Genomic DNA, 27,304 nt, shown 5'->3' on the forward strand with positions numbered 1-27,304 from the left:
CCAAATGGCAATTAAAAAAAAAGCCAAAACATGTAAGGAAAAACTGTTCCTCCCTATCCATCACATCCCAATGAATTGACACTGAAAATCGTTCTGATTGGTTGATTTAAAAAACAAAAATTGTTTTTGCTTCTTCAAAGGTTTGAGAAAATGTGAGGTAGCAAACCATAAACAGACACTTAATTTTGTTATGAAACCAGATGTCCTTTTGCATTTTGAGAGAAATTTCAAACTTGCCTTTCAGGTCACTGGATGGTATGTTTGCACTGAGAACTCAATCCCCCTTTGCTGAGTTCAAAGCAAACTTTTCCTGTTAACCTAAGTGACCCACTGAACAAGTACACTACTGGCTACTTGACAGTCGCAATGGCATTTTTATGCAGCAGGACCTTGGGACTTGTGCTGCACCATGCCTTATTTATGCATGGCAGACCATGTGTATTAAAATGCAGGAGATTTCGGGCTGTGTCATCCTCATGTTTATGAACATGCACATGCTGCCGTCAACTGTGATCTAAGGATTTTTGTGCTCTCTTTAGCCTCGCAGCTTTGTGAAGATGGCTGTATTCTAGCATGCAAAATGCTTGTAGGCCTTTGGTCTTGGCAAATTGTCAGTGGGGCTTGCAGTTGATTAAAGTTTCAGCCCTCTGGTAGGTGTTTCTGAACTGTATTTAGCAGGTAACTTGCTCAGGTTGGCTGTATGACCTCCAAATACAATGCTTATTGTGATTGTAGGGCAGAGAGATCCTATATATGGGTAATTTTGAAGCCTGACTTGAGAAATTAGCAAACAACAAGCTGTGGAATACACTGTCTTTATTGCAGGGAGTGAAGTTTGGCTTTTTTTCTCCCTCCAAATAGTTAATATTATGTCTGCAGATAAAAAGAAGGACATGCCTTTGCTTGTTCAGTTGATAGCAGGGTATATGTTGAAAAGCATGTGCATCTAACTTTACTAATGTAAGCATAAAATGTCTTTTAGCTTAGTCATCTCTAACTGCTAGACTAAATGCATGCATAATACATGTAGAGAAATTAAATGTGTTAATAAAATCAGACCAAAAAATGGAGTTAGTGAACTCTGGGTGTGAGTGTATTGGAGTGTAATAGCAGCTCTTGTTTTAATCTATTAACCATTTGCTTATAGCACTATGAATGAGTACAGCATCAGAAACGATAATAATTGTTGTCTTTATTAAGCCATTGCTTACTTAAACATGATACTAAATTGTTGTCTTTATTAAGCCATTGCTTACTTAAACATGATACTAAATTCCTAGTTTTATCAAGCCTAGTTTTACCAACCTCTGTTTTAGCAGGCCAGTTCTGCTGCTGCAGAATTCTTGCTCAAGTACAGGAAAGCGTGGGGTGGAAAAACAGCAGCGATAACTTCCCAGTGTCAGTACTGCCCTGGGACTGATACAGCAGCTACAGATCATTATATTCATGTTGTCCTGCCCTGCTCTGTCGTGCCTTCCCCTTTTGACAAGAGCCGAGGCAAAGGGTATTTGGCATGGGGAACAGATCTGCTGGCCTGGTGACAGCTGAGAAATTTCTTCATCTCAGTGTGAGTGGGAGAGGGCAATTCCTGGCAGGCCACTTACAGGCAGAATGCAATTCCTTTCTGCTTTTGAGAATTAAAAAAACCCAGCAGAGTAGGCTCAGGAAGTGAGTAGTACATCCTTTACAATCATGCCTGTGTAATGCAATATGTATTTGCGACGTATTTATTTCAATTTTGCCTGTATTTTCTTTCTGTGATGGCAGGTGAAACTGGTTAACATCAGAAATGATGATATAACAGATGGGAATCCCAAACTAACTTTGGGGTTGATATGGACCATAATTTTGCACTTTCAGGTAAGCCTGGTTTTGCTTGACAATATGTTTTCAGTCAGATTCTTGCATAGTTGTGAGGAATGTCAACTTAGACAGGACTCCACAGATTTTATCTCTTCTCTAATGTGTTTCTGAAGGTTTTCATGATGTATCTTATTTCATGATGTAAATTGAATCTCGAGATTTTATTTGCTAATTTGCTGTGTGTGGAGTGATAGAAAAATAGCTTCTGTTTTGAACATCATTAAAGACAGTAATTGATGTATTCCTTCCAGCATTTGGACATATCCTTCTTGTTTTATTCTACAGACTTCTTTCGATGTGTATTAAAATATATTGAAAAGTTTAAAATATTGTTTTCATTCAGGTTCTGCTGCTGTATTTTAAGAAGCTCTGCTTTCAGCCTCTTCTAGTAGCTCCTCCCATGTCAGCATTTGTTCTAGCCCCAGCGATGGTAGCATGGGTCACACTAGGTGGCACTCTGGTTGTTGTACACTGGTGGGATTGTGTACAGTATAATGCAGCCTTACAGTGTGTGGTGTTAAATGGCTCCTCAAAAGGAGGCTTGCATAATGGTCCTGGCTGTAGATGATGTAATTCAGATGACAGATAATTCCCATTTAGTGACTGCAGCATTGTTAGCGATAAACTCCCTGCTGTGCAGGCATTTTAAATGATCAGAAATTTGCAAGATCACACAGAAAAAACATGGTTCACTTAGGAGTATTCCACACTGGATTTATGACTGAAAAAAATTTCTTAAAAAACCCCAGAAAGGCTGCTAGGATCTAATGTGCCCTTCTACAAATCCTAATGAGGAGCAAAAACATGAATAGGGCCCTGATATAAACAGGATGCACATCTTAGCCCAGACCAGCATGTAGAATAAAGGAGAAACCACTAGCAAGGGCCTGGAGTTCCCTCAGCTCCTCTTGTCACATCAGTCTTTGCTCCCACGTGGTTATATAGAGAAAAAAAAGCTGGGTGTAAATATATTTAATCATGACCTACGGGATTAGGCTGTGATTGAAAATTGCTCTATTTTAAGAAATAAAGATTATTAACAACTTACTAATAGAAGCTGTTAGTGGAACTTAAACCTTTACTTGATGTGTGTTTTATGTTTCTGAACCTGAATGCTAGGTTGTAGGTTGCAGTACCTACCCTGAATGCAAAAGAGGTTTGTAAAGTGGTGTAAGACATACACCCTGCACTAGTCTGTGCTTGCATGACATTTACTACTATGCCACTTGCTTTGAAAAATATGGCAATTTGGTGTCATTGACACCCATATATGGCTGCTTTGGGCTCAGAACGTGAAGTTCAGAAGAATGTACATACTTAGACTACAGGTTTTTTGTATTTCTTCACTTAGATTTAAAATGAGGGAAAAATCTGAACGGAGAAGTGTACCAGTGGAATCTTCACCAAGGGATAAAGCTTTGTGATAATAATTGTGTTTATGCATGGAGTAATCCTATAGTTATCAGGAAAGTTGTGATTAGATTCAGTTTGAAGTTAAGACACCTAAATCTGGGTGCTTATGGAGAGCTATGTTCTTATGCAATTGTCTAAGTTGTCCCTTTTATCTGATAATCAGAGTGATAGAGGGTTAGTCTATACAGTTAATATAGCCTAGACAGTGAGTCAACTAACTAGCTACTAGAGGTTCACTCCACTCGACTAAACATAAACATTTGTGCTGTTGGAGATTTATGAGACACCCATGTGAGTATGAGAAGCATGACATGGATCTTATGGGAAACCCACTCTCATCTGGGAAGAGGCAGATCAGGCAGGATAAACTGCTTCTTAAATGGTGGTAAACATGTTTAGCAATGGATCTGAGGCCTGGAGGGCTAGGCAATATGGAGGGTGAGGCTGATGGAGCAATTCAGATCCCTTGAACGAGACGCCTAGAGCACCTATGGTGCTATTGTCCAGCATAGTTGCTGTGTGTGTTCTGAGATGACACTTCGTATCCAGTAGCATATGCAGTGGGAAGCAGGTTTCCTTAGGTCTTGTGATGCATATGCCATCTCCATGTGGATATCTCAGGTAGCTTTAAGTGTCTCAAATATTCTAGGTGGTCAATTTACTTTCTTATGTCTCCACTTCAGGGTGTGAAACATTGCTGTTGATTGTACTAACCAGATCCCCAGGGCTTTTGATTCTGTCTCCTAAAGACAGGTGGCATTTGAGTGATATCTGAGGTGTGCTGGAGTATGCAGGACATGTGTGTGGACTTCTCTGATGAGACACCACACCTGTGAGAGACTCATGATCTTCTGGATCTGCAGCTGGAGGCCAGCTGGGATATTGCACGATATCTCAAAGAGCTCCAGAAGCCCATTTTGAGGAAACTAAATCCTGCCTCCACTGCATAAAGTGGTCTCGTCAAAACCTAGGCAGTGTGTAAACATGAGTATCTAGACACCTAAGTGGTGGAATTTTAACCTTAATTACCGCTTAATTTTCCCAGCATTTGCAGAAGTAGTTAATTTCTCAGTGAGCATAAGAAGCTGTTTGCTGTGTGATGTTACTGGCTCTGCTACATATCAATTATGTGTGTTCTAATAACAGTGCAATCTGGGAAGTAGTCAAGATGGCAGAGAATTTTTTTGGCTGTTGTTTGTGGCTTATTGTTTCTCTGAGTCATGGTCCTTATCTGGAGGATATTGTTTCCTCAAAATACAAAATCCCTCTGATTGTTGGAATGATTTAGTGGAAAGACATGATAAAAAAAAAAAAAAAAAAAGATAATACACATTTGAGGATTATGTTTCTCTTGCATCTGAATTGCATCTAGAGATGGTGATGGCTTTGTGAATTGGTACCCATAACTAGATAAATATAAATTTTATTCTGAGTTACAGCACTGACTTCTGCAGCTGCACAAGTCCAGAAAGTATCCATTCTTCTGTGTCCCAAGTAATTACATAAGAGATACTGACAAACTGGAATGAGAAATCTGGTGGATTATTAAATTGAGTGTGTAAGGAAATAACTTACTCTGTGGGTATTGAAAAACCCCAATGCATGTGTGCTACTAGGATTTATGCAAGCTTTCAATGTACGTATTTCACATGATTTTAATAGTAGGTGGCTTAGTTTAAAGTGAGCTTCATAATGTCATAACTGTTATAAGTTATTTTCTTGGCACCTGTAGAGCATGCTGAATCAGTTTATAGTATTTTGTATAATCATAGGCTGTAGGTATAAATATCCAAATTAATACTTTCATGGACTCCTTCTTCAACATCCAATACATTTTCACTGACAACATTGGAGATGAATAACTATAAATGAAAGCAGCATTTGTCCTCATAAAGTCATCACAATGCTGTGAAAACTGGTGATCATTTCTTTTCAAACCACTGCAAACATTCTTTAACAAATGTTAAATGTTTAAAATCACTTGCAGTTGGTTGAAAAAAGCATGCTGAAGCAAAGCAAAACTTTGAACTTCCATCTAGCTAAAATTAGGCCTTTGTGAACTCAGACCTTAAAAAATTTCAGAAGGTTTTAAGTCATGACTCAATTGACCTTTTTCTATTTTAGTTTCTTCATCATTTTGCAGCTCAGGAACTGCCATTAAACATTTTTCCTTCCACTCTCCCCTGCTTTTTGCTGTCAGACCTCTGCAGGATGCTGCTTTCCAAGGTTCTGGTCAGTGATGATTTTGTCCATATATTACAGTACTGTCCAGCCCTCTCCAGCCAGATGGGTACTTTCTCTCAGGCTTCCTTCAGCACGTGTAACCTCTTTACATTTCTCTTCCCAGCCAGCAAATACTTCTTTTGCTGTTGACTCCCCATAAACCTTTAAGAAAAAATAATTTTTGCTTAATCTGCCCCCAAGCAGTCTATAGACTGTTGATTTGGTCCAGCATCAGCAGTTAAACATTTACCAGTGTTGGTGAAAGGGTGAGGCAGGTGGATTTGTAAGGCTGTGACCTGCATACAGGGTGGGCAGAGGAGGAGGCAGCTCAGCTGTGGTAGCCCATTCCAGTAAATGATGTGCAGTGCAGAAGACAGAGGGATATCCCGTGGCAGGGGTCACCATTCAGTAGACATGCTGCCTGCTTTCCTGAGGTGGCCATGTGTAATCTGGAGGGCTGGGTCTGGCCTTCAGTCACTGTTCTCCTGGCAGCCATTCCTGGTGCTGCCTGGGCTGTGTGCCTTGCAGCCCGAGGATTGAAATTTACTCTGCCTCTGCTTTAAAATAACCGGAACAGTTTTAGGTCTGATCTTCTCAGAGATTTAAAAAAGGAGCTATGTGGCCAGTTGTCCCATCTGTGACTATATGTGATTGTAGAATAAAGTGTGTTCCACGTTGTAGCTACATTGTCTGTCATTAGCCAATACAGCAGCATTACCTGTCCTTCAGCATTTGTTAGGGTATACTTGTGATATTTTATTTCTCAGATGAACTCTTAGTTGTTTCTTCTGTAATTCTTCAGTGATTTGTAAAAAAAAAAAAAAAAAAAAGTAAAATTCTTAAGTCTTTGGTAAGAAGATGAGGGCAGAATTCTTGAAATTTCTGGGACTCACCTGAATCACAGCAAGGGTGAGAGAAGCATGAAGTCATTAATGCCATGAAACCACCAATAAGGAGCAAATTCCTATTTTTGTAAGCCAACTCGCTGGATATAAAACCTCTCCTGTTGGTGACTGTGACTTGGTAGTTGAACATCTCTTTCAGAATTTGAGGAGTAGTTGCCAGTACCGCTCAAACAGCTCCAAACCTTTTGTTTGTGCTGGCAAGCCTTTGTTTTTGTCGTTGTTCTCTATCTTGTGCAACTTTAATTTTCACTTTCTCTTTGGCTTATGTTTATCTCTCTGTTATTCTGCATGTGACCTTAGGGCTGTGCAACAAAATGCTCGCTGGTTATCTGGTATGCTGTTTTAGTACCGTGAAATGACACATCCCATTTGTGCTAAACGCTCCATTACTTGTGCTGTGTTGAACAAACACACTAAAAGGAGGGGAAAGGGATCTTAGATCCAGGAGCACCTGAAATGTATTCCTAGTAGGGTTTTGATAAAAGATACCTGGCATGGTCTGATTGGCAAAGGGGAATAACTTCTGTACAATAATTGCTAACTATATGAGATGAATGATAAAGCAAAAATTAGCAGTGTACAGAGGATGAATGGTATAATCATTTTGCAGACCAACAAATACACAGATATTCAACAACATTGCCACTATAATGTGTTGTGCACCTGTCCCACGTTAAGAACATAATGCATTTCCCAGTCACGGACATGCCTGACAAATTACAGAAATCTCTGGTTAAATGCAAACCCATACAAATCTGTGTGAGCTATTTCATGTTTCAGTGCTAATCGTTTGTTTTCCATGTCTTAATCTTAACCTCTTGTTTGTGATTAAGCAGCCTCTAAGACAGATCAAATTGCAAACAAGTGTTGGTCTAATTCTTTATTTAGGTTATGCTTCTTAAGGGGTTTTGTGCCAGAAAAAGTCTGTTGTTAATCTCCCCATAAAACTTTGCGGCATTGGTGGGTATAAATTTGTATCTTTTACAGGTTTTGTTTAAAAGAATACCAACAAAAATCCCAATACTAAAATAAAGAAACACAGCAATCCCCAGTAGTATTTTTAACAGCTTTGATTACCTGGATCTCTGGCTTAAACCAGTGCTGAACTTCCACTCAGGTCTAGTCAGATTAGTCAGATGCCCAAGAGAAAGACCTTGGTGCGGTCGTCACTATGTTGTGGTGGTTCTCGCAGGCTTCAGAGGTAATCTCTTGATATTCTAAAGAATATCATCTATCCATTCTGTAGCTGACAGACAGATTTTAGAAGAAATTTCAGTTTCCCTCTTCTCAATCTCCAGTGTAATCCTGTTAAGTGTGTCTCTTTCCTTGCTGAGACCAAAGTTATGACTTAATAAAATTTCAGTTAGCTGAAAGGGGTCATTTTTTCTTTAGTTATTAGCATTTTAATTTATCAACTTTGCTTATTTTGCTTAGGGTTTTTATATAAAGAACCCCAACAACTGATATAAATGCATTTATCAATTCTGTTGTCCTTGATCTTTTCTTTGGTTCAAGAGCATAAGCGACTTAGAAAGTTAAAGTGACTATAAAGTTACTGTTTGGTTCTTGGGAAAAACAAAAGGAACAGCAGAAAGAATTGTTAGCAGAGAGCTGATAGCCTTCTCATGAATAGCTGGTAAGTGTTGTTAAAGTGGTTAGTAAGTCTCAAAAATACCTATTTCTAGGAAGACAAAAAGACATAAATGCTACTAATCATCTGCAGAAGTATATTTGGAATGCATTTATTTCTAGCTAATACTTAGAAATGGATAAATCATAGAGCTGATAAATCATAGAGAATATGCTGAGATGGAAGAGACCCTTCAGGATCATCAAGTCCAGCTCCTAACCCTGCACAGGACACCCCAGGAATCACACCATGTGCCCTGAGAGCATTGTCCAAACACTTCTTGAATTCTGTCAGGCTTGGTGCTGTGACCACTTCCTTGGGGAGCCTGTTCCTGTGCCCAACCCACCCTCTGGGTGAAGAGCCTTTTTCTAAACCTAATCCTCTGCTGACACAGCTTCAGGCCCTTCCCTCAGGTCCTGTCACTGGTCACTACAGAGATCAGTGTCTGCCCCTGTGCTTCCCCTCATGAGGAAGCTGTAACTGCAGTGGGGTCTCCCCTCTGTTTCCTCTCCTCCAGGCTGAACAGCCCAAGTGACCTCAGCCCCTCCTCATATGGCTTCCCCTCCAGACCTTTCACTCTTCTAGGACTAGCTGCAGTTACACCAGGTGTATTTGAGTAAATTGACCTGGAATATGCAGAAGTAGGGCAGGATTTCTGGGAACACTGATACTGTAACCAGTGTTTTTGAACTGACTCTTGTATTTTTGCAGTCTCTTTTTTTTTTTTTTGATTCTACTTCCGAGGCATCTGATTTTTTGAAAAATTGAGTTATTCTTAAGAAAAATAATCAAAATTTAAGGTATGAATGAAAGAGGATTTGCAAGATCAGAGACTCTATGAATTACTGATTGCATTACAAAATGTAATTGTTAGCTATAAAATAACAATACGTGTTTCTTCTGGCCTATCTTGAATTAGATATGATTTAACATTTTTGTGACAGTCAGTGTGCTACTGAATCTACAAATGTTTGGACATAACAGAGTGTACTTTAGGGACATTTTCTGTTTAAAAGAAGGTGGTATCATGCTGACTGTTAAACAGATGTAAACAATTTAAAGGAAATACGTATCAAATCACACTGCAGTAAAGCACAGTAAAATAATATAATAGTGTTTAGAAAGCTTGATACCCATGTGTATTAATTTAAAAATGCATTTGCATTGAAAATTTAAATTTGCAGTATTTTTAAGGAAATTCTTGCCCCCTGTGAAATTTGCAGAGGAAGAACAGCGTTTGCAGTATACATGTGGTAGGTTAGTTTAACACATTTTAAATTAGACAGCCTGAAGATTTGCAGTTGTTCATTCAAATGCTGGACACTTGTCTTTAATATTTTGCATAATTTCTGCTTTATCAAAATAACGTTTTTTTATATATATTTTAAGATTATTATACTATGATCTCTTTAACCTTATATTATTACTAGGCATCTTGTTGTTAAACCAGAAACTATATCTGTGTCAAATGAAATCAGCCTTGGCCCATTGCACTTTAAAGTCCTGAATCATCTTTTCTGATGAGAGAGAAGACAGAGAAGTATATATTTAGGTGTAAAAGCTGGGGTTTTTTTGTACAAACACAGGCATGTCATTTAGAAATATTTTTTTTTAATGTATTTTTCTGTTAATTAAGGGGGGCTGTGTCAGGACCCAACACAGACCCATGTGGAAGTGTGCTTTAAATCAGTAAGTCCTCTGGCCTTAGCTGAAAGTCACTTTTCTAAAGTAATTTTTCTTAGCAGACTAGAATACAACTTTTTTATTGTGAGTAAAAGGAGCATTGTCACAAGTGCCCCTGTATGTTGAGCATGCTACAAATGCAAATACAAATTGAGGCTGTGAAAGAGTGTAGTCATAGAATAAATGTCTACTTTGAGAAGAAGCATGTTAGCATTGTGTCTGTTCCTAACTGCCCATCTGTCACAGTATTCTGTGGTGTTACAGTATAAAATTTTCCAAGCATTACTGTCAAATTTTACCCCAGTGCCCTGAGAGTAGTCAACAGTGAGCAACTGTATCCTTGGAAATTCTTTGGAGGCTCTCTTAGTTCTTTGTTGTATTATTCATTCTAGATCCTGTCAGTAAAATGTGGAATACTTCACATTTTTTGAGAGACGAACTGGCCTTTAGGGATAAAGCTTCTGGGTCTCATTATTGCAATTCCTTTCCAAATAAGCAAGGGAAATTCAGTGGTAACACCTGATAATGCCTGGCAAGTCGCTCTGTAATTCTTTCTCAGCATGAGAAACCATACACCTCTGTCCTTGGCAAAGTATGCTGGTTTTAGTAGACTTCCCATATCCATGACAAAAACAAAGAGGAAAGTTAAAAAGATTTTTCCAAACAAAGTATACTAGAGATTAGAGTTGCTTGCACTTTAAAAGTGTATGTTACTACTTAGTTTTAGGTATAGTTAGATGCTTCTTGGATCTTACGTTCAGAGCTACACAGAAATGCCTTACAGAAGCATGGGAGGAGGATAAAGCTCCATTTTTATAAACAATAATCCTAAGGTCAGTTTTCTAGATAGATTGGCTTTTATGATTTGTTTCACTTTTATCTGCCAGGAGGTTTAACTCTGCTTCAAAGTTTCAGCCCCAGTACGCAGTATCACTGCCCTGAGCAAGCTGTTGTGCTTTTATGACGGCAGTGAAGCAGCAGGTTATTTATAGCTGACAAATCAGTGAAAAATCACATTAGCTGCTATGAAAACTCCACATACAAATAAAAGCTTGACCCCCAGCAAGCTGTCAGAGCAATTTCTGATCCTGTAGTTTAATCTTTCCATTTGTGGATCATTGGATAGGTAATAAAAACATATGAAGTGCAAAACAAATCTGCTGACTAAATCCCTGCTATTTACTGTGCTGCTTGCTGTTGGATTTGGAGTGTAGCTAATAGTTTCAAAGGTTGCTACATATTTTTCTGCTTTATCTTGCTCAAGTTACTAAGTGAAACGGGGAGTTAAAATACATGTGAGAAATTTCTATTGCTCATAAATGCTATGTCATCTCTGTGAAAGGCAATCAGCATTACAGCCCAATGCTGGAACAGTGATGTTTTTTTAAGAGGATTGGTGGCCAGAAATAAGCCACAGTGTCTAATCAGACACAGGCCCTGCCTGGGCACCGAGCCACAGCGTTTATTGCGTGTGCATTTCTCATAAGCAAAATGGCTACGTACTGAGGCGGGTGGATGTGAAGTCTGGAAGAAATTACGGTGGAAACGGCAGTTCTTAACTTTCTGAGGAGAGTTTAAATGTATATAAATACACGGGAATGAATGAAACTGTGTGGCTGTGAGTTACAGACAGCCAAATGGGGAATGTCTGTGGATGTGTGAGGGCTGAAAAGGAAGAACAGTATTTAGATCCTGCCAAAGCTCCCTTAAGTCCAGATAAACATTCCCCTGGAAGAAAATATTTCAGAAGAAAAAGGAGAAAGAAATCAACTGAGGAGGGATCAGATTCAGTGCACGTTAAAGAAAATGAAGAAAAAAGACAGTATGAAGTGGAGATTTCAGAAGACATCGGGATTCATCCCAGGGGTGTGGGACTGGCCGACTTCTTCCCCGGGAGAGTGACAGTGGCTGGTAATGCTCTGCCTGTGAGTACAGACCTTTCAGCTGATATTGCTAAAGCAAAAGTTTTCTCCGCCAAAGCAAAGAGTGATTCTCTTTGTGAGGGGAGCTTTCATGGTGATAATCAGAGGCTCGCCAAGTCTGGTGAAACAGACATATGGTTAAGGGAAGAAGACAAGAGAAATTCAGAGAAACACTGTGCATGGAAAAGGAAATATTCAGAGGACGATAACAGGAGAGAATTAGCATTTCTGAAGAAATCCAGTGATCTTTGTTATAGAAAAGGAACTACGTTGGATTCTGCTATCCATATTTTAGGCAGACAACATGAAGAAACTGAGTTAAACATAACTTCTTGCAGAATCATGGAAAATGTTTCAGAAAGCAGTAAATCTGGAAAGTTGCATCCCTTTCTTTCTGAAAGTAAAAGTGATCCATTACTTGAACAAAAGTGGTTTTATCCTGATGCTGTACTTTCCCATTTGCCAAAAGAAAAGGCATTGTTTAGCATTGCACCGAACAGGAGCAAGGTAAATATTTTGATACAGTACATTATCCTTAAAAGTTAGCTTAGAATAAATATTTGGTACTTATTTGAATAAGTATTTTTTCTATTACAAAAATATCTTCACTTTGCAGAGTATAAACCTTTTATCCATGCTATGATACTACATATATTTGTAGGACAGAACATCACACTTGATTTTTTTCAAAGGCTATGTAATAACTCTATACTTTAGGAATATTGATATATTCTTGTGCTATTTTCCTCTCTGTAGTTTGATCTGTTTCCTAATATAGGAAAGAGATTTTCATGTTAAAATGTTGCTAGAAGGTGGAGTGAATTTTAGGGAATTTGTATTCAGTATTTGCAGTAAATTTTGTGACCAGCTCTTCATGGTCTTGTAATTCCTTTGGGTCTTGTATCAAGGAAAGGAATATTTCTAATTCTCTTCAGTTATGGCCAGTAGGAACTGAAGAATGATAGAGCTATGTAGGCAGCTTGAAATAGAACAAGAGAACATTAATCATGTTAATAGCACTCTACACCTTTTTTAAAGGATCTTTCCTCCCAAACTGCCTAGATGCCCTATTAATATTAATTATTGAAATTCCGTCTTCCTCTGAGGGTAGGATTATTTTTTTTTTTAAGTAAAAGAAAAAAAAATACATTCTTAGTTGCAGAGTATCTGAAGGAAAGCAAATTTTTGGTAACCATGCTTACCAATTCAGTCCATATTTCCAGTTTTGCCCCGCTCATCTTCAGGACAACTGAAATCTGTACATGTGAGTCAAATGCTGATACTGAGATCTGGTCCAAAACTGGTTCCCCTTGCTCAACAGGGACATATTAGCTTTCAGTTGAGTGAACAGAGGGAATGGGCATATGCCAAGGATATTTGTTACGTCAAAGAACTAGTTAAATGTTTTTTGCTTATATAATTTACTTTTCTAACAGGAATCAAACAATAATTTTTCCGAGCTTAGTTTTTAAACATAGATAACACACCCAATTACAACACACAGTACACAGTAGTACAAATAACCTCCTAATACACATAGAGATCTTTGCCCTCCTAATCTTAGCTGGAATTCAGGAACAGCTTAGGAATGTTCTTTGATTTGTACAAAACGTCACTGCTGAGTAAGAGGGTGTGAGGCTTTGTCTGTTCAGCAAAGCATGGCTGCTTTTTCCTGTATAATGAAAGTAATACAGCTCCTAATATTGCTGCACTTACTACTCCAACCAGGTCTATACCTCTTTTTACCACAGAGGAAGGGAGAAAAAAGAAGACTTCTGTTGAGCATGCACATCAACTGATATTGATAAAACACTGCATGAATATGAAACCTACTGACACGTCAGGCTAAATGTCTCAGTTGCTGAAATGTCTGGCTTTCAGTTCAGCTCCCTTTCTCAACCCAAGATTCTCAGTGTAAGGAATTTTAAGAACACTGAGGTTTGACCTCTAAACAAAAGCAGGAAAATCTAGATTTCGGACTTTAATTACTGTACAAAGTCATAACCAATTTCCTTCTGATTGTTTCTGAGAACTAGGCAAGCATTTTAATGCCTTGTATTTCTGTCTTTTTTATACTGAGTGAAGCTGTTATTTATACAAGTTTGCAAAGGTCCAGTTACTGGCCTGAGCTAGTACACAAGGTTTGCAGTTAGCAGTCTCAGCTTTACCGTTTTCTTTGCTGTAATTACAGAGATCAGTAGCCTTCCCTCACCTTGTCAACTTACCCATGCTGTAATGTACTCTCAGCTTACACAGTGCCTCAGATGTGGCTGATAATTGAAAGCACATTGGCTGTTCATACTGAGGCAGGCACCAGAGGAAACTCTTTGGAACAGTTGGGTAATTTGCACTGTAACATAGATATGACATCTTACCCTCTGAAACAGTATGGTCCCCCTCTATTGAAACATATCCTTTGAGTTTCTTTCTGTGGCACAGTTTCTTATGCATGTAAAAAATTATGATTTTGTGTTCAAATATGTGCTACTTCGTTACCTCTGTTTTCCTGATTACAGAACTCACCTTAGAGGCATCTACTGAAGCGTCCTCCTGGCTACTCATCAATAGCTTTGAGAGAAAAGTTTGTTGCTCTCTGCTGAGGCCTAATAAGCATTTCTCAGATCATAGTGTGGCCTGGGAGGGAGACAATACACCACCACAATCATGCATCTCTAGCCCATTATATACTTTAGTGCAGTTTAGTACATTATGTCAAGTTTAGACTTGGTTCAAAACATTTAGGATAAGATGGTATCAGAGGGAAGACTTCTTACTATCTGTATGAGTCTTACTCTTCTTCTGTTTGCAGTGTGAAAATGAATCACAGAAATGCAGCACCACTGTTGATCTCTTAGAAAGTCTTCTCCACTGCTCTGCTCTTTGGGCTCCAAACTGCATCACTAAAATCAGTGCAAGGAAAGAGCTTGAGGCTTTTTAGTGTTTGGATTTTGTGTACTGTGTGATGCAGTGGGAATTTACAGGCTGAGAAAAAGCATGTGCAGTAGCAGACGTGAACGCATTCTCCCAGTTATAAGCAAGAAAGAGAGTATTTAGTGCCAGTTAAGACCTTGATCCTGAAATAGAAGGCCTGTTTAGAGAATTACCTCTGTTACTTTTTCTTGCATAACTTTTAATTCACAGGCTTTGAGATAATTTATAGAACTGTGTCTCTGGCAAACAACTGTTCAAGCTCATGCAAATGCTGTAATTCGTTCTTTCCATGCTTAAGGAACAAATGTGCTCTAGTTAAGCAGTTTATAGTGAGTAAATGATAGGTGTGTGGGATACGAAATGTTCACGCAAACTTTGCTTGGAAGGACTAAATTTTATGAGTAGAAGATTTGATTTTCCCTTAACTCACTTTCTGTTCTAGTATTCTTAGTTTAATAGTCCTTCTGTTTTTCTCCTATGGGAAATGATGTTAGAAATACTGACAATAATGCATAGTTGGTGGATAAGTATCTGTACTGCCCTTATGGGATTATCAAAGGAAAGGTGTGCTCTCTCCCTCTCCCTTTCACCTTATTTTGTTATGGTAGTATTTTACTTGTTAATAAGTTTCAAGTTAATAGGGCATCTTGCAGACTAGAGCCCATATTTTTAAGTATATTAAATATAACCATTTGACTCACCATTTCACTTAGTGTATTTTTATACTTTTAAAATACTAATTCAGTGCTTATGAAAAAGTCTGGAATGTTAGCCTTGAAAGCTGAAATACTTTATTTAGAGAACAGAAGTGCTCAGGCTGTTTTAGGTCTCAGGCTGATGTTAATGTTCCTTAACCTGTGGTGAAATGGTCTACCTCCATGAATGATGAAAAGCCTATTCCTTTTCTTCAGATGGCTAACTAGGGTGCTTGGAACATTTTGGATCAAAAACCTGTTGATTTTCATGTAGTAAACTGAATTAACATTTTAGCCATCCAAAATTTCAGCTGTGAGCTTCCTTAGTGGTCATATTCAGAATAAAAGTTCTCCTTGTGTTTGTGTCCATGGCTAAAATGTTGTTTATATCTAACAACAGGTACAAGTACAGTCTTCAGATGTTACCTTGATGTATGAAATTACTTGTTTCCAGAGGAATCTAATGTGCACTCAAACATGCTGTGTTTGCACTCTCAGCAGTCTGAAGTGTACATAGCCATCCCTGCTCAATTAACCATGAAGGAGCCTAACGGTTTGAGCTTAGCAGTAAGGAAGGGCTATTAGCAAATCGCATTGTTACCTTGCTCATGCTAGAATATATTAAAAAAATCTGATAATTAAGGATTACACACAGAGGACTTTCTGAAAATGACAGACAAAAAATATAGGTTTGGGTTTGTTTGGTTTTTTTTGGTTTTTTTTTCGTATGCTAGACATCTGGCACTTCCAGATGACATCATCTCTTTCAGAAGCGCTGTCCAGATAAGCAGTAAATGGTTGACTTCATTTATATTGTGATCTGGTTGTTCTGCGATGAATAGAAACTAAAGCTACTGAAAAAACATTTAGTTTGCTTTCTTGCTTTGAAATACCAAACAATAAAGCTAACCCACAGGAAAAAAGTCTTACACTGCATCTGAGTTCCCTAGATTTTTACAAGAAAATTTTCAGTGGTTATAAGTTGGTCTTTTGCCACGCTGTATTTTCTGTTGTCTTTACATACACAACTCATCCCATCTATATTTCATTCAGTAAATACTCTTTGCAGGATTTTGATACCTAGAAACTTACAAATGATCACAACTGCATGTGTTTTCTACTGTGTTTTTAACACAAAAAAGGGGTTTTTTTTCTTTCTGTTTGATCTTTCTTTAAAATCTGCTGAAGCTGGAGACAATAGGGTGCAAAAATGCTGTCAGATATTCAGAGGTTATTTAGGGGCTAGTTGAACAGTTAAAACTGTTTTTCATTTTAGCCTTGGTGTTTGTATTTTCCCCTTACCTAGATCCAGCAGATACAATGGCCTGTGATAAGTATCTGAAGAACTGCATTCACAGCTTGTGATTTTGTGGTTACTTGAATAGAAAATAATGTAAATTTTTTCCTTATATTAAATTTATTTACAATTCACTGTATAGGTGTAAATGCTCATAATCCCCTGAAAGTATGAGAGATGATAAAGCAGAAATTGCAGTAAGCTCTATTGCCCTGACATATTTAAGGCTCTTCCTTTAGTTCCCTGCTTCCTAGCGCTTCCCAGCACCTTGTCTTAGGCAGTGACATAACAACATCAGTAGTCAAGCTACATATCTTTCTTCTTGGCACTGTGTTTTGTGTGGCTCTAGTGTGAGAAAAACCCATAATTTCCAGCCTAGCCTGTTGGAATTCCCCCTGTCAGAGGCTAGACAGAAGATACCTTTGTGTGCCGAGATTCTGAGGCCAGGAGACATTGTTATGACCATCCCATCTGACCTCATGAATGTAGCTGCCTGATGTACATTAAAACAGGGTTGCTGGAATTGGCACAGCTCAACTGAAGGCTCTTCTGTACCTAACTCAAGTACTCAGAGTTGTTTGTGGGCAAACCTGCCCTGAGCTGAGGCTGTCTCTGGAGCCAGAGCAGTCCTGTGTCTCCCTGCAGTGCTGAGTGTGTGCTCGTGGGGAGCAGCCTCTTACAGGGCAGCTCACAGAGGTGCTTGTTGTCTACCCACAAACTGAGGCATTGTCTCAAGCCCTCTTGCCTCTGCCCAAGCAGCTCTGCCTGCTTTTTGTATTAGCTGAGCTACAGTATTCAGGTCCTTATGGTACCTGGGTTCCTGTGTAGTTCATAATAACCTTATATTACATATCTTGTTTGGATAAGTGGTAAAAGACAGTCACTTAGAAAAATGACAACATGCCATAGCACTTTCTTTGTCGAGGCATGTCTTATTTTTCTTCCTTTTTAGAGTTTACATTTACAGTGAGTACAATTTCTGTAGCATGAGGTACAAACAATATGTGTACAAATTCGGGAAATGTCTGCATCATATTTATACTGTGGTAATTTTCTAAGGAAACTGTCTGAACTTCATTAGGAGATAATCTAATATACCGTTAAGTAGTATTTGAGTGTAAAATTCCCAGTACTTTCCTGCTTTCTCTGATACGGAGTTGATAATCCTTAAATAATACAAAACTGAACCTTCTTGATCAGACAACATTTTTATTTATAATCTTTGTCTTTTAGTCATTCCTAAAATACTTCTCAGAAAATTTTGCCTTAAAGCTACTATTGTCAGTTTTCGCTCAGAATGACTGTTTTGTTACTGAATTCCAGAACATGTGCTATAAATTAACCTGTTTTAAGAGAGGAATTTCACAGCTAAATAAATTATGAATAACATAAATACGGTTATTGTACAGTATGAGTATATACATATAAAACATATTGCATTTTATATATACTTATATAGCATTTATATATAATAAATTATTATAATAATAATACATATTATGGATTAGATGTAACTGTAGTTTTTACATTAACTGTGTTTTAGATATCTGATATCCATGTTACTGGGGAGTCAGAGGATATGTCTGCTAAAGAGAGACTGCTCCTGTGGTCACAGCAAACAACAGAGGGTTATGCTGGAATACATTGTGAAAATTTCACTACCTGCTGGCGTGATGGAAGATTATTTAATGCCATCATTCATAAATACAGGCAAGTACTCTGTTTGCTCCCTTGGAAAATGTTAATTACAGCATTTTAATGTACAAAGAGAGAGGACTCTCTGGTTTATGTTGTAATAGCGCTGCAGCTGTGGAGATGACACTGACTCTTCCTCAGTGATTTCCTGCTCTTTGCAGCCAAAGGATGCCTCATTAACCTTTGCATTGTCCCTCCTTCTTCAGAGAAGTATTTCCAGGAATACTGTATGTATTTAATGGGGCATGTTCAAGCTGCTAGGAAGTATGTTTCCAGAATTCAGTCTTCTCCACAGTCCCTTTTTGTCATACTGATATTTAAGTGTAGGTGGGGTAGAGGCAGAACTGACCACCAAAGTCCAAAACTGCACTGCTGGTGAAACAGTCAACTACTGTATGATCTGGGATATGTCTGAGATCTGTCTTCTTCCTTGTGTGACTTTACCTTTGGAGTGTAGAGCTTCTTCAGTGTTTATGTGTGGAGCCCAGATCTACTGTGAAAGGGTATTCTCATGGAAAATGTGACCAGCTGGCTCAAGTGTTCTCAGTCTGAAAAGGGATTTGTGCTTTTGTGACCATACTCTTACAAAGTTAAGCGGACACTATAGAGTGTCTGTGACTAGAGGCTAAAAGGTACAGGTATTAATCTGAAATACAGCTGAAGATGTCTACTGACAGGGGAGGATTTCTAATTCTGGATTCTAAGTGAGAACAGGTTTCTCTTGACAAAGCTGACTTTGGCATCAAGCTTATCAGAGGAACAAGATTTAATCATTGATGTGCTCACTGTTCCCTCTTGGTTGGTGACATATCTTCCTTACTGTGTATTTTTTGGTTCCTGAATTGACTAAGAAGGTTTGTGTCTTAGAGGATCATGTGGGAGAGTATTCTGCCTGCTGGGCTAATTAGTGTGTACTGATCTGTCCTTGACTGCACAAAGCTTTCTGGGTTTATCATAGCACGTGTAGTTTGTACTGTATGCCCTGGAGCATATCATAAGGAAGTTTAAGAGTACATGATTTCGTTGGTATAATTTGAAGGAGTGTCCCCAGTAAAGGCAAATTCGGTGTTTTTTCATGCACATCAAGCAAACAGAGCCTAGAGCAGATTATTTTGTTCTTGGATTTCCTTTTGTGGGACCACTTGGCCCACCACAGAAGGAAGTCTAGGCAGACACAACATACATGTGATCCTTATGGGGATTAGGACATTAAAGTAAAATGGGAGACAAGTGCAGCCTTTTCCTTACAGGCTGTGTGTAAAGGCTGTGAGCATCACACACAGTGCTAAAAGTCCCTGAGAAGCTGGCTGTGGCAATACATAATTTCGTGGTAGAATGAAGCTGCATTGGAGTCAATGAGGTTGTTTTCTGACTATGCTTCTGTTCTGGGCATCTGGTCAGGGAGGAGGTGCATGCCAGCAAGAAAGTCTCTTTTAGTAACATTGGCAAGACAAAAGGAAATGGCAAAAGACGAGGGTGTTTTACCCAGGACAGAGCAGCCAAAGGAATGAACATAGCACAGGCAAGTATTTGATAAAATAAACAATATGAAAGATGCAGAGGGATTGGAGAGAGAAAAAAAAAGGAAGGCGCTTAATGAGATGGAGTAATGGAAAATATTTCCCAAGCTTCTTCAGATCCTTGTCTCTTACATAGAGCAGTGTAGCCTTTACTGCTCAAGCAACTGGTAATTGTGGTACGGATCAGTTAATAAATAAAGGAAAACTCAAATCCTGTCCTCTGGCTGTGCAAATGTTAATACCTTGGGATATGACTGAATTGCTGTGCTGGAACAGTGTTCCTGGCATTACTCCATGAGTTTCATTCACAGTGTTTCAGCAGGGAAGAACAGGCACCTTTGACTCGAGTGTGTTGCACAAAGCAAGTGATTCAGTGGCTGAGGAGCAGAGTCCCCATTTTGTGTGCTTCTGTGCCGGTTTTCATTGGGCTTAACTTCCTTCTGTAAACATAACTTCACCTAAGGATTGTGTCCTTCTCAGGAATGTTTACCAACCTTATCTAATGTGGCTTTGCTGTGAGAAGTTACAGGTTTTTGGATTCCATTTCAGATTCTTCCACTGATTTCAGGGAGTTTCTGTGTTTCTTTCCTTTTCTGTTTTGTACCGTTAAAACAGAGCTAATAATTTCCAGCTCTTGCTCACAAGAGAGGAATGATCTTCCCAAACAGTCATCTGATATTTTTAACTGTATTGTTTTACTCCAGAGACCTCTTTTAAAGCTTGGTTTGTCTTCTGAGCAATAAGTAGGTTAAACACTAAAAAATCTGCACAGTTCTGGCAGTGATTCTCCATTTGCTCTGTCTGTTTTAGTAGCTGCTAATCTGTGGATCACAGGTGGTGTCAGGAGCTGGTCTGAGCATCCTGTAGATGCTACCAGCTGGTGTGCTCCACCAGGGTGGATGATCAGATGTGCCTGCTTGGGCACATCTGGAGTGGGGTGGGACCGTGGTGCTGCAGCTGTGGAGTACCCCCGTGGGGGCACATCTGTCAGCTGTGTTGCAGAGTGGCAGCCCCTGCACCAGGTGTGCTGTGCTCACTGGAGATACTTGTCTGTACAGAAGCACCCTGGGCTGGGAGGAATATCAACTCTGCAGATGGGGGATGGGGCTCTTCAGGTAGGACATGACTTCCAGTCCTGGAAGGGATTTAACTGGGCTCAGACCTAATTTTAAGGGCATGACATTTAGTACTATGACAGTACAACCCAGAAGGCTCCAATACCCAGGCTTGTATCTAGAATTGCAGTTGTGCTGAGCCACAGTAAGCTGGATGTTGGATGGAAAGCATGTGCTTACCCATGCCAGGGCACAGCCACGGGAGCTCCCTAAAGAGGTCCATCAGGGCAGGGCCTGGCAGCCAGGGCCAGTTCCACTGCCTCAGTCAGGAGCGGGGCAGCCAGGGGTGCTGCAGGGCAGCCCCAGCCTTTGTCACTGGGACCTCCCTGGGCATGTGGTGAGGCTGGACCTGGCATGTGTGTTGCCCACAGGTTGGCTGCACCACTGCAGGGGCCATAGCTCAGCTGTGGGCCAGAGGCCAGAGCACCAGCAGCTCTCAGAGGACAGCCTTGGCTCACAGCCCTGGCACCAAGGCTGAGAGGCCTTCTCTGGATGCACCATAGAGAACACAAGCTATATGAGTCCAACATGATCCCTACAGTCAGTGGTACACAAGACGGGGAGATGTCACTATCCAGTTCCAGGTGACAGGACAGGAGTAGCAGGCCATAATTACCTCCTCTCCAGGCATAAGTGATTTTTTTAAATTGCAAGTACGTACCAGCTTCAAGACTTCAGAAAATTGCTGAAGCTGTGAAGGGCTGGGCGAGGAGCTGGGCTGTGACTCAGCTGCCAGCAGGCAGGGAGTCTCTCCCTTCAGCAGAACTGGCAGCCTGCCCTCTCTTAACAGCAGGTTAGAATTGTTTCTTTTGTTTTTCTGTCTTGACAGAGGATCTTTGCACCTCTTAGTCCAAGCTAGTTAAGATTTGTGATGCAGAACTGCAGGTATAGTGCATGGACTCCCCCAAGAGGTATGGGAGACGCCCCATAGGACTGGGATACCCACTGCAGCATCTTGGTGGACATTGGTGGTCCAGTGGGTGACCCAGGTTCTTCCCTGTCTCCCTGTCCTTCCTGCACCCACAGCCGTGCTGGCAGTGCTCCACTCCAGTGTCAAGCAGGGATGTGGGCTGTGTGCAGGTGCTGGATGGAGCACATGCACTGTTGTCAGTCACCTGCTCTCCTGAGCAAATGCAGGATATTTGTTTTCTGTCCTCTTGAGTAATGAGGATTTTTTTGTCAGGGCTTCTCATAAAGGCTTTCAGTTACTTTCTCTCTTACTTCTGAGAGTATGAGTGACTTGCTGGTGATTTTGTAGTGCTCTTTAAATCAAGGAAAGTAATTTTATGAATAATGGAAATGAGAGGAAAAAATTGCTCTATTTGAGGTGCTTGGATCCATATACCATTTGATTTTTTTCCCATCACCAAATTTAGAAAAAGGTAATTTTTTTCTATGTGAAAAGATTTCTTATGTTTTCAGCGGTTTCCAGTGGTCTGTGTTTATAGGGTAAGATTGCAGAATGCTTGGCTGTGCTTTTGAAGAGTATACAAAGTTTCCATTTGCACCCTGTGCATGGTTAAATCCCTGAGAACAGGGCTTCACACTGACCTCAAGAACTGCCTTGGGGGGGCCCCATTGCAGGCCCTGGAGTTTGCTTTAATCATAGAATCACAGAGTAGTTTGAGTTGGAGGCGCCCTAAAGATCATCTCGTTCCAGCCCCTCTGCCATGGGCAGAGACACCTCCCACTAGACCAGGCTGTTCAGAGCCCCACCCAAACTGGCCTTGAACACTTCCAGGCGCGGGGCATCCACAGCTCTGGGCAATGTGTTCCAATGCCTCTTCACCCTCACAGTAAAGAATTTCTTCCTAATATCTGATCTAAACCTACTCTGTTCTGTGGGAATACTTGTCCTTAGATAGAAAGACCAAATCAAAGTATAACATTAAAAAGTGAGTTTTAATACTGAACATGACCAGATTTGTATTTAAATATATAAGCTTTCACACTGTTTTTTGAACCTCCACACCTTTCTTCAGATATGTGATCAGGCCATTAGTGAAAGCTACAGATACACCCAGGAGATTCAAGAAGATGCTGTATGGCTCATCTGTTATATCATTTGCCTTTTATAGCTTAATTTTTCATTGAAGACGTATGTCATTTCATTCAATATGTGGTGTTGGAAGAAATCTGACTTCAGGCAGTTTCAAAAGTACACGATGTTCCTTTTGTGCCGTTTTGCCATAGCAAAAACCTGTAAGCCAGACTTTGAAGTTGGAGACTGACTTTAATCAGGGTGTAATGCCCAGATTTTTCTGGAGATATTGCCATCTACACCCTGGGATCTTCATCCTGCACCGTTATCACCTCAAGTATTTCTAGTCACTAGGCTGTGTTTTGGGTAAATGCTCTTGATCTGTGTTTTCTTTTTTCTTTTTTTTCTGTACATACCTTTTGCCCAGAAAGAAGAAACACTAATTTTTTAGAACCATATCCCAGCTATATCCCCTATATATAGAAACAGTTTGTTTCCATAGAGAGTGAAAGCCACTCTTAATTCAGTAGGAGTCATATGCCAGATTGGAGCTAGTAATCTACATTGAACTTGGCAGATACATTTATTTTACAGCAAATTCAGATGAAAAGTTATACCAAAGTAGCAAAACCGTTGTTTTGATCTCAGACTGCCCTGAACCTTTGTTACACAAGGACTATAGGAAATTTCAGTTTAAAAGTGTCTGAAATGGAATTTAAGAAATAGTAAAAATAATAGCTGTGAGATCTACAGTTGGCACCTGTAGATGCTTCATTAAGGACAATGGATGCTGATATTCAGAAAACAGACATGGTCACAGACCAACTCATCTTAGTTTCTAAAGAAAAAAGATGCAGTATAGAAGACAGGAAAAGATTATCACTCGTGTATGTTTTTTGTAAAAATATGTGCACTCCTTTATACATTTTATTTTTGTATTCTCACAGCTTTATAATAGAGAGTTAATTTTGATTTTACCATTTACAAAAGGAACTCCAGCAAAAGCAGTATGCTCTTGTGTAACTAGATAATACCATTTAATGAGTAGCCTCAGTGGTCCCTGTATGGTGAAAACCAGCATCTGCTCAGGAAGCCCTGCAAGCTCAGTTCCCAGATAAAGTCACATTTTTTAAGTTCTCGTCTCAGGTGTTAGGTCTGTTCTAGTAAATGAAATAGGTCCAGCCTCTGCTTTCCAGCCCTGAGGGTAAGTGGTACAGCAGAGCTTGTTGTCTGCATCGCTGAACTCTCTTCTCTGCCTCCCCAGACAGGGTGCAGCTCCTTAAGAGCAGTCCTGGGTCAGTGCTGTCCCTGGAACAGGGCTCATGTATTGCCTTGGAGAATGTGGTCACAATGGGCCACAGCCATGCTATGGGAAGAACCAGTAGCTAAAGGTCATGGGCCCTTGCTCTGCCTTCTGTACACTCAGATATGTCCAGTTATGTCTGGACTTCTAGGTGAATTTCAGCAACCATACAAAATGTGAAAGACTGCTTAGTAGGAAAAGGGATAAAATGTGTTCAGGTCAGGCAGCAGTCTGACAAGCAAGCAGGACTACAGTATACACATGAAAGGTTTAAGACAAGAAAACAAGTGAGGTTATTTCATGTAATGCTGTACCAAGGCTTGCCAAGACCACATGTAGACAGTTGTCTCTAAATTTTGGCACCACCTAGCAAGTATTAGAAATGCTACATAGAGGGAAGGGGGTGATAGAGTTAAAAGGGATACATTTTGAGCACAAGAAAAATGTTATTACTGTACTGTTAAAGAAATACAGGGATCTGATGCAGAGGAGCCCTTGTCACTGGTAAACTTTGTGCAAGACCTTAATGATGTCTATAGTTTTAAGTTGCATACACTGTAGTGAGTGAGGGAGGAGAAGATGGCTACTATTCCCAGACAAATGAGGAACAGTGACTGCATGGAAGAAATGTAGGTACACTGAGTGCTTCACGTGGGAGGAAGAGGAATAGAAGCTGCAGATTATTCCCAGAGGAAGCAGCATATGGAACATGTCCATAAATGCTAGATAAAGTGGGAGAGACGAACTTTCCAGAGTCACAGTGCTTTTTTTTTGAAGTATTGCTACCATAACTCAGTATGCTTTCAGAATTACGAAGCGGATGTTTTTCTGAATGTGGGTATAGCAGGGAGCAAGCTAGATTGCTGCCTGCTAAATAACTGTTCTAGTTTGGAACAAGCCGTTTCAACCTGACCCAGGATGATTTGCTGTGTAGATACAGTTGGTTGAACACTAAGCTCCTGGCCGGCAGTGCATGTGGCATCCCTCTGATGTTAAAACATGTTGCAACTGCTCAGGTGCTGACTTGAATACATTCCTTAAGGGAAGGGATGGTAACGCCTCAATTTGCAGAAACACGTTGAACGCCCTTGGGGAATGAATGAGAAAGAAACTAAATATTACACAGTGTCAAGCCTTAAAATGCTAGGGGATATGTTTGAAATAAAGAGATTAGTTAGGTCGGCTAGTTTTGGCTTGCTGTTTTGTGACTTGTACTTCATTGTAACCCAGCTTTAACACACAGAAAATTTCAGTTTGCCCCCCCTTTCCACCCACCTCATTGTGTGGTTCTTACTGTTTTCAACAGGTTTGATTGTGTAGAATAAACAAACTTGGCGTTAAGAATTGGCAGTTTGGGAAAACATAAACTGAATTTAGGATGCTTAAAAACACTGACAAGCAGACATGCTTTTAATATTACTTGCCTGAGTATATTTCTAATGGATTTACAAATAGCAAGTTACCTAACCTGGAGTTTAATTGGATGCACTCAGAAGAATTCTGTGATGGCACTTGGTAAAGGCTGTATTAAAATAGTATTGGAAACGTGCCTGCAATTTTAACATCTTGTGTTGTGGTGGTGGTTAGCCTTAGTGGGTATTAGATGGAAGACTTCCAGCCAGTTGGGTTGATTAATTTCAGACCTGGACTTAAAATGATCTCTGTGTATGTTATGCTGGATCCTACTGCTAAGTAGCAGCTGAATAGCAGTTTTCTTTTTGCAGTAACTGAGGGGAAAAAAGAAATCTTGGGATTAAATCAAAGCTTTTATTTTGTCATTTTAATGGGAATAAAACTTAAAGTCAAGCTTTGAGTTGAAAGGCCAGGTTTTTTAATTCGGGTTTCACATGTTTTGTACTCTTGGATTGGAAAAGACCAGGACACCTAAGGCTGTCAGCAATCTTTATCTAAAAGGATATGGTGTCTGAGCAGTGGGGGCACATGTGCCCATGATAAATCACACAGGGAAAGGTCTTGATCCTCAAGGAATGCCTTTGGCAAATTTGTGGCACATGGAGAAATGGTTGCCTCCAAGACAGGATGGCACAATGAGCCTTTGGGAAATTGTTTGAACAATTCAGTACAGTACCTCACCCCTTCTTCCTTGTCGGTAGCTGTATTAACCCCACTGGGAAGCCATTCTGTCAAGCAGCCACTGCTGCGGTCTGGAGGGAGCATTCTCAGGATGCAGAACAGAAAAATAATTTGGTTGGGTTTCTTCCTTGTCTTTTTGGTATTCAGCAGTTCAAGGTACATTATTTGTGCTTATTTTTGTGGATTGCATGGTGTGGGTTGAGGTTAACAGCTATGAGCCTCATTCCTATTTAAATTTTATCATAGCCAAAAATTGCCAAAGTTGCTGTACCATTTCTGGTTTTGTAATGATGGAAACAGCTCTTAGTACTAAGAGAGTGTAAAATCTGTTTTTAAAGCTACTGAAAGGACTAACAGATCCTTTCTAATTTCATTCATGTGTGTACTGAGTTTGAAACCAGCATTGCAAACTTACTGCCAAGTTGTGATTAGGGTTTGTTTTGCATGGCTAAAGATGAACTAAAAGATCTTTGATACTGCAATGCCACAACTGTGTTTTTATCTAAATCACTTGGTACAGCAAGTTACAGGTAACGTTTTTCAGTGCTAACAAAAGTGGGACAAGTGGCTTCAGTAGGTTTATTAAATCCAGTGCTTGTCAAATCAAAGGCATGTTCAAAGAAGGAATTACCTGAATTAGCTCTGTATGTTGTTGTGGGCTAAATTAATGTTAGGGCACCTGACAGCTTTTGCTTTCTTTATTTTAAGTGCAGTTAAAGCATTCATTCTTTTTCTGTTGGAAATCTTGATATGTTGAGATGTCTGAAGAACAGACAGGAAATGTAAATAGTGTGCCCTTGTTATACTATCTATTGCAATAGTTTTTTCAGATTTATTCATCATATCTGAAAATTTAAATGAAAAACTATGAAAAAATAAGCAAAGGAGAGCTGAAGAGTTCAGATCACATGAGAGTTTTTCAGTTCCCAAGGGACTAAAACGGCATTATTGTTCATCTTTATAGAGGCATTGAGTGAAATCTATAGAGATACATAAAATCATGTGTAGTGCAGGCATTCCTGTCATACCAACAG

The 27,304-nt window shown here is 39.7% G+C and overlaps 1 protein-coding gene across 11 annotated transcripts in view; it reads left to right on the forward strand.

Moving 5' to 3' along the window:
* Window positions 1–27,304, forward strand: part of DST (dystonin) — a 258,304-nt gene that overhangs the window by 75,434 nt on the left and 155,566 nt on the right. For 10 of the 11 annotated variants that reach the window (XM_082277170.1, XM_082277160.1, XM_082277169.1 and 7 more), the window contains 2 exons: window positions 1,768–1,860; window positions 18,106–18,272. In XM_082277170.1, the coding sequence (XP_082133296.1) occupies window positions 1,768–1,860; window positions 18,106–18,272 (260 nt within the window). Of the gene's footprint in view, window positions 1–1,767; window positions 1,861–12,097; window positions 12,147–18,105; window positions 18,273–27,304 lie in introns of those variants that run through there. The other variant, XM_082277171.1, reaches the window with a different exon arrangement.

Source organism: Coloeus monedula (genome assembly GCF_965178545.1).
Source record: "Coloeus monedula genome assembly, chromosome: 2".
NCBI lineage: Eukaryota > Metazoa > Chordata > Aves > Passeriformes > Corvidae > Coloeus > Coloeus monedula.